The 13,782-nt window shown below is 49.3% G+C and overlaps 4 protein-coding genes across 4 annotated transcripts; 2 read left to right on the top strand and 2 right to left on the bottom strand.

Moving 5' to 3' along the window:
- Positions 1–130: 130 nt before the first annotated feature.
- BDV37DRAFT_180009 (autophagy-related protein 101) lies at positions 131–1,389 on the bottom strand. The gene is made up of 3 exons (XM_032079465.1): positions 1,060–1,389; positions 627–965; positions 131–542 (listed from the first exon to the last, which is right to left on the bottom strand). Exons 1-3 carry the CDS (start codon positions 1,136–1,138, stop codon positions 355–357), a joined length of 606 nt encoding a protein of 201 aa, XP_031938798.1. The 5' UTR covers positions 1,139–1,389; the 3' UTR covers positions 131–354.
- Positions 1,390–2,085: 696 nt separating this feature from the next.
- BDV37DRAFT_273615 (MFS transporter) lies at positions 2,086–7,149 on the top strand (the record flags this gene model as incomplete). Its single annotated transcript, XM_032085091.1, has 11 exons — positions 2,086–2,243; positions 2,331–2,683; positions 2,745–3,141; positions 3,198–3,657; positions 5,228–5,364; positions 5,434–5,594; positions 5,657–5,749; positions 5,807–5,836; positions 5,898–6,254; positions 6,537–6,854; positions 6,908–7,149. The coding sequence occupies 11 exons, from the start codon at positions 2,086–2,088 to the stop codon at positions 7,147–7,149; spliced, it is 2,706 nt and encodes a 901-aa protein (XP_031938797.1).
- Positions 7,150–8,529: 1,380 nt separating this feature from the next.
- Positions 8,530–10,350, top strand: BDV37DRAFT_254783 (DNA-directed RNA polymerase I subunit RPA49). The gene is made up of 3 exons (XM_032082671.1): positions 8,530–8,739; positions 8,808–9,151; positions 9,207–10,350. The coding sequence occupies exons 1-3, from the start codon at positions 8,592–8,594 to the stop codon at positions 10,203–10,205; spliced, it is 1,491 nt and encodes a 496-aa protein (XP_031938796.1). The 5' UTR covers positions 8,530–8,591; the 3' UTR covers positions 10,206–10,350.
- Positions 10,351–11,055: 705 nt separating this feature from the next.
- On the bottom strand, positions 11,056–13,757 carry hemA (5-aminolevulinic acid synthase HemA). Its single transcript, XM_032082670.1, has one exon. It carries the CDS (start codon positions 13,597–13,599, stop codon positions 11,692–11,694), a length of 1,908 nt encoding a protein of 635 aa, XP_031938795.1. The 5' UTR covers positions 13,600–13,757; the 3' UTR covers positions 11,056–11,691.
- Positions 13,758–13,782: the final 25 nt, after the last annotated feature.

Genomic DNA, 13,782 nt, shown 5'->3' with positions numbered 1-13,782 from the left:
GAACGCGGGTATAGTTGTATTTGATGCGATGATGCCACTTTGTTAATCTGAAGCACCATTTATATTTGTTTCAACACTGGGTCCTTCCCCGCAAGATGTGTTAGCCTCCGTGCTTGTGGAATCTCGAACAGTAAACCGATGAGCCAGTGGAACGTAATAATACACGGGAAGACAGGCTGTAACAAACTCCAAGTGTCGGAGCATTGAATTAGCATCGAGCCGTTACTCCACAACTCCAGATGTACAGATACGGATGCAAGCTGTGTGTATCTTTGAGAAGAGAGGAAAAGAGAATAGAGAAGAAAGCGGGCACTGCGACCCAGCGAAACCTTGCAGATGTAATGGTTTCTTAATTCAGTATAGTCCAAACCGATTCTGCCAGCCATCTGACCGAGGGTTTAGGACAATCCTGTAAGGGAATGGGTTGGAGTCACTTGTTGTGATGGGCGGGATATGATCCTTTTCTCGGTTCACTACGGCGAGAATCTTCAAGGCTGCTTTTTGAAGCATATTCTCCATCGCCTTGCGCACCTTGGCGCGTTCTGCATGAGCAGTCAGCACTGTCATGCGTTCGTATAAGTTGCAGAGCGCATGTATGGGCCGATCTAAAGGTGGCAAATGCATACCTGATTCTGTCCGCGGAGTGGCAATCGTCACATCCAGATTCCACACCTCCCAACATACCTCTTCCTCGCCTTTTCCAGCAAGCCCACCGAACCAGATTCCGGAGCGCCTGCGCTTCTTCTCGTAAAATTCCACTGCGATCCGACCGCGCACACCGCCGCCCCCTTCATGGGCGCTAGCAGCTGATGAGGAGTGCTGGCGGACTAGAGCGCTGATGCGCGACTCAATAAGAGTCTCAAGGTCTTCATCGTTGATAGCGGGGAGAGTAAAGTCTAGGACATCAAAGGTAGTCGGTCGGATAGAGGGAAAGTAACGGTGAAAGAAGATTAGGTTGAGAACGCCTGAACGAGAAGATGTGTCAGTCACATATATCAAGAAGATTTATTAACGAACAGCAGGCTAGATCTAAGAAATGTTTAAAGGAGGTTAATATACCTTTTAAGACGTCCCGGACGGTGGTGGTGTCTGCAAAGATCTCCAGGAAGTACTCCGGAGGGGTTTTGCGGGGCTCCATAACGTAACGCGTTCGTGTTGGGGATGCGAGAGATGGATCTGAAACGAACGGTGGGGATCCCGTACTCCTGCTCTATGGGTTGATGATAGCGAGTATTCGATGACGACCCAGCTGCCACCACGAGCTGGGCCGTGAACACGGAGCGATGTGAGCACTTTCTCACAGGGGTTCGAGCAGTCGAGGGGTGGCGCGGAGAAGATGATGTCGGATGCTGAGGGCGTAAAGACGGGAGAGTTGCTGTCTAGATTGGCATGGGCTGTATGAAAATACTTGACTGTGATGTTCACGGAGGATGCATGGTTCTCTAGGGGTTTTTCAGGCGTGTCAACCAGCAGAGGAATAGGACATGAGTATGTAGACAGAAGAAGAGTTGAGGAGAATGAACCCGTGGATCGGGAGTGAGACGGTGACCATTCCGGCGGAGGTGTTGCCCCTCGCCGATAGTAACGGAAAGATAACGGTGCCTTAACTCTTTTGGAGTACCTGAGTGTGACGGCCAGAGTCAAGGTGACCCTAACCTACAATGAACTTGTTTGCAAGAAAAGGTAGATAATACAATAAAAGTACATGAATTTTCTCCGAAATAATAGATCATATAAATTTATCTATTCATATATATCATGTTATATTGACGCTTTATCTAAAGGAAAAACAAGATTCTTCTCCAGTTTAATACGTCCCCAACAATCATTGCACCACCCCATGATTTCACGTTGCTATCGAACTTTAGCCGAGGCCGCGCCAGACGGTTGGCCATGCTTTTATCATTCCCCGACCGTCTCTCTCGGTTGTTGTCATTGATGATCCCTCTTCGCCTCCTCTCCCCTTTTATATTCTCCGACATTAGCTTGCCTCTGCTTTGCTATTTTCCTCTTCGTACCTTATGATGAGCTGAATTGACTTAAATCCTTGAGAGAGATTATCCGCTTACCTCCGACAGCTCCACCATGATCGGTGCTACTAGGCGCTGGTTCCGGCGCAATCGCAAAGGTCTCGCGATCGGGGCTGGCGTGATCGGAGCCGGTTACCTCGCAGGACAATATGTGCTCTCCAAAATTTCAGAAGCACGGGAACGTATGAGCAGTGACCGGATCGCTCGGGAGAAGTGAGTAACCTCCCTTTGCTTGTCGGGTGTGTTCGTATGCACGGAGACGGTAATTGACGTATCATTCTCGAATGTTGCAACCTTCAGTTTACGGCGACGTTTCGAACAAAACCAAACCGATTGCACCTATACCGTTCTTGCTCTCTTACCGACTGCTGCAGAAGATATTGTCGACGCTCTTCCTGTCGAGGAATTGACGAAGGAGCTCCAACGAAAGCGAGCAGAGAGGTTAGCTCGGCTCAGTGCCGGGGAAGGGACCGGATCAGATCTAAGCTCTGTATCCCCCAGCTTACCGGAGGATGACCGTCGGAGCCTATCCAGTTTTCAGAGTGATGGATTCGTCCGCACAAGCCAAATGGGAGAACCTTCCGTTGAGGGCGATGGCGAGGCGCGACCGAAACGGAATAAGACACAGCTTTGGAACGAGGTCAAAATCACCTGTAAGCCATCATCCCAAATCATATTATCGCCTGGAACCCGGAACTTATTGGCTTGTCACAGCTATCACCAGGTCCTTCACTCTAGTCTATACCCTTTCTCTTTTGACACTCTTTACGCGAATCCAACTTAACCTACTCGGCCGTCGGAATTATCTTTCCAGCGTAATCTCCATGGCAACACCTCCTGCCAATGAATCGACGATCAGACTAGAGGACCATGACGATGATGACCTTACACAGACTTTGGGAAATGATTTTGAGACCAATCGTCGCTATCTTGCCTTTAGTTGGTGGTTGCTTCACCGAGGCTGGAAGCAATTAATGAACGAGGTACAGACTGCCGTTACAGAGGTCTTTGGCCCCCTGAACCCTCGGGAGGATGTGTCGTTGGCGAGGCTGTCTGAGCTATTCCTGGAAGTCCGGAAGAGAGTGGAGGGACATACTGAGGAGGAGAGAAAGCACGTTCCTCCCCCGCCCCAAAGCCGACCGAACTTTTTGCTAACTGTTGCTATAGACACAGGAAGTGGCTGTCTTATTTGCTCCCCCCTTGCGAAGGGGAGGATAAATTGCTAGAGGAGTCCGGTGTCCTTGGAGTGACGGAGCTCGCCAACTCCCAGACTGCAACTACGTTGCGACACCTATTGGATGAGACGGCCGACCTGATCGAATCACCAACTTTTACGCGTGTCTTGATGCTTCTGAATAATGAATGCTTCCAGACATTGATCCAGCAATGCACCGCCGATGCTTTCAAGTCGACTTCACAACCTTCAACGAGCGTTCCCCAATCATTTACTTCAGTTGCCACGGTTGTCCCGGGAGCTGATAGCTCCGAGCCGAAGGCAAAGTTAGCTAACGTTCTGGCGGTTTTAGCCCGGCAGGCACACGTGATTGGTAATGGTACAAACCCGCCAAATATTTACCTAACTGCGATGGACCAAGGTGTGCGAGAGTTAGAAGCCTTCGCTGCTGTAGTGTATAGCTCTAACTTCGATTTTGAGCTGGTTGGGTCCGGAACGAAAATTGAGTCTCCAGGAGATGAGACACCTGGTTCCGACACGGTGTTGATCGAGAAAGAGGATTATGACGAACTTAACCGCAGTCAGATTCAACAACCGTCGACCACAGGGCCCGGTGCGAATTCGGCATTTGAGCATGCGTGGGGAAAGGCAGTGGAAGAGCAGCCGTCGACTGCTACGTAACCAGGCATTATCTATCCGCAGTGCTCCTTCTCAGCCTGGGATAATGCTGAGTGGATGTAGTTCTTGTATGATATTTTGTGCATTTCCATGAAAGCTATGCTTTTTATGGCGGAGGTGTTCACCCCCGGTAATGGTTTTTAGAGATGTTTCCTCTCAACTTCAGTGGCACCCACGTTATGGTAGAATAGGCATGTCAAGTATACAAATGACTTATATATGACTCTATTGTTTGGAGTAGGGAACACCCTCTCGAACTACAGACTTCCTGCGAGCTGAAGCAGACGATATCAAGGAAAGCAAGATCATTCCTCTCTATAGGTATGGGTAGTAACAGGATGGCGGAATTACAGCCGCGAGAGTTCAAACTAATACACGGCAACAAAGGCCACAGTAGCATTGAGGCTTTCCCTCGGTAATATACGGGTTACTGCGGAGATACCTAGTTAATATTCTAGTTTTAAACTTCGTATTATTCCAATAAATGCCGAACACTCACTCCACTGATGTTCTAGTCCCTTTGATTATGATGCTAGTTAGTGAACTAGTGTGGGGGAGGTCGCTTATGTAACTGTCTCCAGCGGACCTTTAAATTGCGGGGAAAGCAGCTTCGGGTCTAGCGTGGCAATAGGGGGTGATATTGGGGTTAGTTTCATCGATTATCACGGGTGAAAACGTATACCATCGAGGAAGAAAGAAGGATAGTCTTAGAGTATTTCGTACCATGTAGTTGACATGCATATTCGATACAGGCCGAGACCGGGGGTCATATCATGGATTGAGTTAAAGCTCCCCGGCTGCAAGGACCTATCCAGCCAATCTCAATTGACCATGCTTACTCGGGCTTTCAAGGTAGTAGTACTAGTAGTTAGGTACTCATGATCACCGAGTGACTCGTACTCATAATCCTTCCGAGCCCAAGACGCAGTATTATGCATCGACCGGCTTTGATTAGTCTATCGGCTATGATCAGGACCAAATGATTTGACCGAAACTTCCTCGATCTCTTCCCTTTCATCTTTTTGTTTCTTTCCTCTTCTTATATTCTCAATCCTTTCTCCTGCATCTCAATTAGTCCCTGGATACCACGAGTATCCCTTGATCCACATTTGCCAGCCCGCTCTATCCCCCCCGCGGTAAGCGAGAACAACAGTATTCTATCCATTCTTCCCTGGGGAAACCGGCCAGGAGAGAGTATTTACAAGGAGCGGTTACTCAAGAATACTTGAAAGACATACATCATGCGGTTCAACGGTATGGAGAGCAAAGCTGCTTGCCTGACCATGAGCATGATGCTGACTTACGAATCGCGCGACCAGAGCAACTCACTCCTCAAGATGACAAGATCGAAGGCCATGTCAATGCCCTACCGACTGATCTTCCCCAGCTGAGGAATACTACGGAGCGCAAGCTTATGGCTAAAATAGATTGGCACCTTATGCCTTGTCTATGTGTCATGTATCTGCTCGCATTCTTGGATCGGTATGAGCCTGATTGGCTTCCCCCATGAACACAACTGTATAGCGACCTTACTTTAACATTTGCGAACAGCGTGAATATCAGTAACGCGGCAGTCCTCGGTCTACAAGAAGACTTGAATATAGTCAACGGGACGAAATACAATACTGCACTGACCATATTCTTCGTTCCATATGTCATTTTCGAAATCCCATCCAATATCTTGCTTAAGAAGCTGAGACCCCATGTATGGTGTAGGTATTCTTGACATACTGTAGATAGGAAGTATGGACTAAAATGCTGGTGGCTACTTTAGTGACGGGATGTATGTTTTTATTCGGTCTGGTTACGATCTGTCAAGGCCTAGTCTCTAATTGGGGTGGGCTGATGACGACTCGGTGGTTTTTGGGTGAGTCGACGACCCTCTGGTCAGTGTAGCACTTGTCAACTGACAGATCCTATCCAGGAATGTTTGAGACAGGCATGTTCCCTGGTTGTACGTTCTGCCCTTTCCCTATTTCCAACTTGATATAACGATGGCCAACCGTCGTATGCAGGTTTCTATCTCTTGGGAATGTGGTACAAACGGAGCGAGGCACAGAAGAGGTTCAGTTTCTTCTTCAGCTCGACCACACTTGCGGGCGCCTTCGGTGGCTTGCTGGCTAGCGGGCTTGGAAAGATGGATGGAATTCGTGGCTACCGAGGCTGGCGCTGGGTCTTTATAATTGAAGGCCTGATTACTTGTGTCGTCTCGCTTGCCTGGTTCTTTGTTATTCCTGACTTCCCTGAGGAGGTCAAATGGCTCACCGATGAAGAGCGCGAATTCCTGAAGGCAAAACTAGCCAAAGACTCGGGGAGCGCCGGTCATGATGCTAAGATAGGTTGGCGCGAAGTATTGGAGGTCTTCAAAGACTGTGAGTGACAGTACGAGCATGCCAAACTCTTTGCGGTGCTCATTGTGTATTCCAGACAAGATATTCATCGGTGGCTTGATGTACTTCGGTCAGGTTGTCACAGCATATGGTAGGGCGGATGCAGATGCTTCTAAGGTGTATTTCAACTGGTGAAGAGCACGGTTGCTAACAACGCGCAGGATATGCCTACTTTGCGCCAACCATTATCAAAAGTTATGGCTATGATGGTACGTCTGCCTGCTATTGATGTTCACCTTGCAGTCTACTAAGCCTTATTTCTAGCAATCAAGACTCAGCTGTATTCAATCCCACCATGGGCAGCCGCTTGGGGATTTTCCATGTTGGTGGCCATTCTCTCTGACAAAACCAGACATCGCTTTGCCTTTACTATAGTGCCCATGCTAATTGCCATGGCTGGCTTTGGAATCCTGTTGAATGTACACGGACAGGCCCATCGAAATGTTCAATATGGCGCCTTATTCATGGTTACAAGTGGATGTTACAGTGCAATGCCGGTCATTGTTTGCTGGTTCGCGATGAACCTAGCAGGCCATCGTAGGCGAAGTGTGGGAACGGCCTGGCAAATTGGATTTGGAAATAGTGAGTGAAACTGGGTGACTTAATCTCGTTCATCGTGGCTAACATGGCGACAGTTGGTGGTATTATATCGACGTATGCCTTCTTGAAAAAAGATGCACCAGAATACCGGCCAGGATATATCATCAGCGTATCGTTCCTTAGCTTTTCGGCGGCCTGTTGTATGGTCTACTTTGCGGCTGTCTGGTATGATAACCGGCGCCGCGATCAGGCTATAGCCGATGGCACGGCTATACCCAGTGACGAAGATCAAGAGCTACTGGGCGATATGGCGTTAAACTATCGCTATAACTATTAGTGTTGTTCTTTGGTAGTTGAATTTACTAGAAGAGATGTCGAGATGCCTCTATAGTGATTGGCAGGATCGATGCAAGGGTACGTCAGGCACATAAACAACAGAGAAACATAAGTCAATGGTAAATATGTGATATTCTTCTGTTCTCTTCGCAGAACAATGAAAATTTTTTCATAATTTTACCACCACAGATCACATTTGAAAGTGGATATGCAACAGAGAGAAAATGAAATTCCATAGATAGATGACATAATGCCCTCTCGGTAAGCCGATGCCCAGCCAATCAACGGCGGGACAGCACTAGCGAACCCTTAGCGTCTCAGGATGCTGAGTCAGCCACGACGCACACAAGAAGCTCGGCCGGCCGCTGCTCTCCGTCTTTCTTTCAACCATCTCCTCATCCTCGCAGAAGTGTGAGTATACAGCCCAGGCTGGCACCTGGTTGCCTCTTTCCTTGAATATCAACTAACCCTTCACAGTCTCGAACCCTCTACGAAGATGAGAGCTAAGTGGAGAAAGAAGCGCGTTCGTCGTTTGAAGCGTAAGCGCAGAAAGATGCGTGCTCGCAGGTGAGTTGTCTCCGAACTACAAGACCAGACCTACCGGACAATTGGACTAACAATGTGCGCAGCAAATAAATGACTCGCCCAATCCATCTCAGTTCTCCATGCGGTGCTCAAGTTGAATGCTGAACATGACAAAAGTCGACGACGTCACGATGATGATTCCCTGTTATGATCGTTTCGTGGTTTAGCCACTCCAACGGGACCTGGCTGGTCTACTATTCTCTATATCCTTTCGAATCCGGAGTCCGTCATTCAACGAAAATATACATCCAATCTCTCGGGCTCATTCAACGGTTTCGAATCATGACCAGACAGGGATGCGCACTGCGTATCCTTCGTCTCGGAGGGCGAATGTGTTTGGTGGGGGTTGGAGGGGTCGTGGAAGAAGTTTATGGTCACGTTTCTCATGTATCATTTGTTTTTACTCCACTGACCCTTTGGGTTCCTTATGGGATCTGGTCAATTGCTCTTCTTAGGGCTTGTGCCGTAGCCTACAGTTGCTGCTCAAGCTCTGAGCCATGGAGAGGTCCTCGAGGATTTATCACAAATTAAAAAGTTTGCAATGAAAGCAATGACTGAAAACCACCTGGATTCTTCAAGATGAAGTATTTGCGTAGATCTTTTTGCGATTCATCCTTATATAGTAAATTCTTGATACGTAAATCGCACTTTATCAGTGGATTTGTGCGTTTGATATGATCCAATGCTTTCTTCTCCGCCTTGAGTGCGGAGACCGATTCTGCCACTAGTTCCCGCCCAGCAATTTTTTTTTTTACTTGAGCTTCTTGATCTATAATTGATTGAGTCTTACGAGGCTGTTCTCCACGCCAAGTTGGATTCATTCACCCCCCCTGCAGGCTCACTTGTGAATAAATCGCTATGCCTTCCGACAAGGTGGAAAAGAAGCGCAAGCGCGCTTCAAACGGCCACGAACGGCCGAGTAAGAAGCCCGCTCTCGAATTTCAAGATCTGCCTCCTCTCGCGGCCAGCGTGGTCAACGACGATAGTGAATTGGCGCCAGTGATCAGTATGTGCTCTTTAACTGCCGGACTACACTCTCAAGCAGGGTATACGGAAGATTAATCGCCGATATAGTAACTACCCCTGGTGTGAACGCACCTCAAAACCTTCATTTAAAACCATATCTCAAGGACCGAGCAGATGGCTCTCAATCAGGTCGCTCCACACGAAACAAGGGCATTGTCTCGTCTGAACTACTTCTACAGACTTCGGAACATCCGAAGATGGATTTCGTGGGCCGCGAGGCCGAAGATGACGCCGATTCGCAGTTGAAGCATTACATCGCCGTTGTGGACCCCGAAAAGAAAAGCTGGCAATTTGTTGAGGTGCGGAAGGTGACTCTTCGCGGGGCAGTGAGGAGAACAAAGGCTGCTGCAGATGAAGAGGAGGAGGAAGTTGAGAGTGAAAACGAGGAGATGGTAAGTTCTTGTTTCTCTGACCGACGGGGCATAGGTTACTGACAAACTCCAACAGAAAACGATGCGCGCCCAACGCACAGAACTCACCAATACATTCGGTACCAAGCAATCTCGCAAGGCAGCGCAGTCCATGGCCGAAAATGCCCAACTGTCCAACGCCCCCGCCGGTGCTGCCTCCGCCGCGGAATCTGCTATTCTTTCGTCCATGCCCCTCGACTCCGCCACCGACATTGCTACGAAGACCGCTGCGGTGCAAGCGCAGGTTCAAGCCAACAAACCCTTGCCTCAAGCCAATCTGGCGGCATCCCATCCTTCCGATGTGTACCCGATAGATGTGCTTGTTCCGGGGGGTCTGTCCACCCTCCAGCAGCTCCCGGGCATGAACGAATGGCAGGAGACCGTGAACTCCGGAGAAGCCGTGGCCACCACCTCTCGATATGTCTCTCGCCGGGTGGAGGCAGTCGTCAACTCAACCAATGCCACCCAGCTCCAAGTCCTGCGTTTTATGTTCCTCCTCCTCGAGCTTGCCCGCGCCCTCCGTTCGGGCAAGGACTCCAAATCGTCCGGGCCAGGTAGCAAACGTCTTCCATCTCGCGATGAACTTCGCCGCATCCTCTCCTCCCCCACTGGCGCCAAAACCGACTCGGCCGAAACCCTCCCAGATCCCGTTATCGACGCCATCCGCCGCAAATTCGCCCCACAGGGCTCCCACCTCACCAAGAACGATATCACCTTCCTGCACACCACCATATGCGCCCTATCGCTGCACATTCCACCTCAGCCAGCCAAAGACGGCGGCTCCAGCTCTCAAGGTGGAAACGCCCCTAACGAGCTGGCAACGGACCCGTCCGATCTGCGCGACGATCTGCGTCTGGATAACACGGTCATCACGCAATATTTCCGCGAGTTGGGCTGTCGCATCGACAAGCCACGCGAGACGGAATTCGCCAAATGGGGTATCAAGGGCGGTAAGGCCGAAGCCAACGCTAGACGTGTGGCTAGATTGAGGGTCCCCGTCGAGTTCCCCAAGGTTAGCCGTGGTGGAAAGAGGTAATCTAATGGCCATTTCCTCTTTCTGTTCTATTGAACAAAACACAAAAGAATCTATTTGCGTTGAGCTTGTCCATGATGCGATTGGCGTTCGGTTTCAGGTTGTACTATATGTACATACTATTTTGTGGATAAATATCAAATTACGAACTATCCAAAGGTACCTCTTCTACCTACTCTATCAGTCGATTGGTGTTTGCGTATAGCTACCGTAGATTATTTCCCTGTAGAAAGCCATGCGCACCCTAACATAATCCAAAGTCCCTTGGGTCGATAAAGCAAGAAGATGGAAACGGCAAAAGAGAAATGAAACGATAGAATTAAACGCCCTCTAGAAGCAAATATATAATCAACTGCTAATCCAACCCTAATCTAAACAATGTGATCTTGCCCAACCAGTGAAAAAGTCGGCGGAATACGTGGAAATATTTTTTTTTTGTTTCTTTCTATATATATATCTGCTTATGTACACATCCCTTGTCCAATGCTGAGCTATCCAAAGGTCTATATTGACAGCGGATTCTACAGATGTTACCCGCCCTTACCATGGTTCTACCCCATCTACTACACTATATGAAACCCTTGTTATAATTGACCAAATTCAGTAGGTACCAACCCCATGCTTCCTTTTCAAATGATGAGGAGCGTACCTAGTTACTAGACATATCTGATTGGTATGTGTCTTGTTAATTCGCTAACGACATATATCGACTCGAACATCGACGAAATGATATTCGAAGTTTCTATCTAACATCCTACGCTATAAATGAGTATACATACAAACCAAGTATTAATTTATGCTATTAAAGCCAATGATATGGTCTAGGTAATATGGAAAAAAAAAAAAAAAAAGGCTAGAATATGGGGAGGTCTTGGTAAAGTAGATGAATCTAGATTTCTATCTGCCCATGGAAACGTGACTTGTACTAAATTCTCGATAAGATATGCTTAAAATAGCAAGAATGATACGTTCTGCTTGAAGGTATCTACCCAGGCGATGAGTTGGACATGATATCTTGTGCTGATGTCTCTATTTCAATATATGTCTTGCCGGGATCATGGTCTTAGATTATCGTCAAGGGTATCTGGAGGTTGGAATCAATTGATGCGACCCTGAGATTCGGATATTGATTGGAATAGGTGAACTATAGCGCTGCGTTCAGGGCCCCTTTTGTTAATACTACGAAATCCCCGAAGATTGGCTGACTAACTGTATCAACTACAATAACGGGGCGGTGTATATGAAGCCCTGCGGTTACGGATGAGATGAAGTGGCATAGGGGATAGACGGCATGTCAGATTTCATTTCGAACCAAGACACTCGGTAACGACAGACCGGTTCTAACTAACAGTCCAAATACCAATTACGTCCAGCCATATTGCGCACTGCGGCAAACAAGGGGCAAAGGAGTGGATGTGGAATTTATAACATAGTGTGTGTGTGTATATAGGATTCCACGACGATTTCAGCTCACATGCGGGCAGCCACTTCAGGCAGCCACACCCACCGGGATCGACGAAGCGGCGGCCGCGGCAGGACGGGTGGCCTGCATGGGGGCCTCGGCAAACTCGCGTTCCACAGCAGCTTCAATGGCTTCGTTTTCCTTCAGCCCCAGCTGCACGTCATTCCAAATCGGCTGGTTCTCAGCCTCGGCGCCCTCGACACCCACGCCGACGAAACCACCTTGCGCTTCCCAATCGCTGGTGCGTTTGATGCCCAGTTCGTTCCAGACGGTTTGGACGGCTTGCACCAGGTGGTCACGGTGCTGCTTGATGTGCCCAGGGGTGGGCGTGATACGGAGACGCTCTTCACCCCGAGGCACGGTTGGGTAATTAATGGCTTGTACGTAGATTCCATGCTCCTCCAGAAGCTTGTCCGACGCCTTCTTAGCAACCTCGGCATCTCCAACGAGGAGCGGAATGATGTGAGAGGGGTTTGGAATCACAGGGATATCCAACTCCTTGAAAGCTGCCTTGACCGCGCGGGTGTGCAACTGCTGCAGAACGCGGTCGCCCTGATGACGAGCCTGGTACTGGATAGCAGTGTCTGCACCGGCCATGGTAGCGGGCGGCAAGGATGTAGTGAAGATGAAGCCAGGGGCGAGGGAGCGGATGGTGTCAACCATCGCAGCGGATCCAGCAATGTAACCCCCGACACATCCGTAGGCCTTGCCCAAAGTACCGGTGATGATATCGATACGGTCCATCACGGTTCCTTTCGTACTGCGCGGGTTGGCCGTATCTTGGGAAGCATAGACGTCATAGTCAAGGTGTTCTGCCACACCTGCTCCGTGAGGCCCGTACATTCCCACAGCGTGGACTTCATCCAGGAAAGTGATGGCACCGTACTTGTCTGCAAGATCACATATCTTCTCGATTGGCGCAATAGATCCGCACATACTATACACTGATTCAAATGCAATGATCTTGGGGACATGAAGAGGTAGGGATGCTAACTTGGTCTCAAGATCGACCAGATCATTATGTTTGAACACCATTTTCTTGGCGCCTGAATGGCGAATACCTTGAATCATCGATGCATGGTTCAGGCTATCGGACAGAATAACGCAGTCCGGCATCTTGCTACCTAAGGTCGCGAGGGTGGCATCGTTGGCCACGAAGCATGAGCTGAAAACCAATGCTGCCTCCTTGCCGTGCAATTTAGCAAGGGTGCCTTCCAGGCCCACGGCATGTTGATTGTGACCTGAGATGTTGCGAGTACCTCCCGCACCGGCTCCGTAGGTGTCCAACGTCTTATGCATGGTGGCCAGAACCTCGGGGTTGCGGCCCATACCAAGATAATCGTTCGAGCACCATACCGTCACACGTTCCTCGGTAGATGTGGTGTGAGCCCGGGGGAACTCCTGAGCAAGACGATTGATGTTGTTGAAATAGCGATACGATTTGTCCTTGTGTTTCTTTTCCAATTCGGTGTTGTAAAAAGCATTGTAGTTGAAAGGTTTCGCCACGGGAGCATCTGGACGAGGGCCAGACGTCGCGGCAGCAGCGGTAGCATTGGAAGGGTTTTTGATCTTCGAAAAACCGGTAGGATCACGCTGGGTGTTCTTGTAGATCTCAGCGCTCACATTGGCGCCGTTGCCGGAGGTGGAGTGCAGTGCTCTCTTCCCAGTAGGAGCACGGCAATGCTTGTTGTTGAGACCGGTAATGCCGGCAGCGCATGAGGTGAATCTTTTGGTGCCGGCCATGCGAGCGCTCTGCACGGCCAGAGCCTTGCTCATGACAGGGCAGCGACGGGCAATGACCTGGAGGTTAGACATGGTGCCTCCACCGGAACTAGTGCTAGGCCGAGTCGCGGTTGACAGCGTACGCAGAGAAGATGGAGACGTGCGCTTGAGGAACGGGCACATCGCCCGAGACTGCTGGAGAAGAGACTCCATGAGTGATGCGTCAATGGGTAGTGAGACCGACGATATACACAAGTGGAAGCGACGTTGGAATTGTTGATCGATAGAGAGAGAGAGAGAGAGTGGGAGAGAGAAATAAGGAAATAAGAGTCAATCGGGATTTGATGGTCTGAGGGCGAGGGGGCGCTGGGTACTAAACCGCTTCCAGTAAGAGCA

The sequence above is a fragment of the Aspergillus pseudonomiae genome (genome assembly GCF_009193645.1).
Source record: "Aspergillus pseudonomiae strain CBS 119388 unplaced genomic scaffold BDV37scaffold_63, whole genome shotgun sequence".
NCBI classification, from domain to species: domain Eukaryota; kingdom Fungi; phylum Ascomycota; class Eurotiomycetes; order Eurotiales; family Aspergillaceae; genus Aspergillus; species Aspergillus pseudonomiae.
The sequence above is the reverse complement of the archived record's forward strand: the minus strand, read 5'-3'. Positions and strand labels throughout refer to the sequence as shown.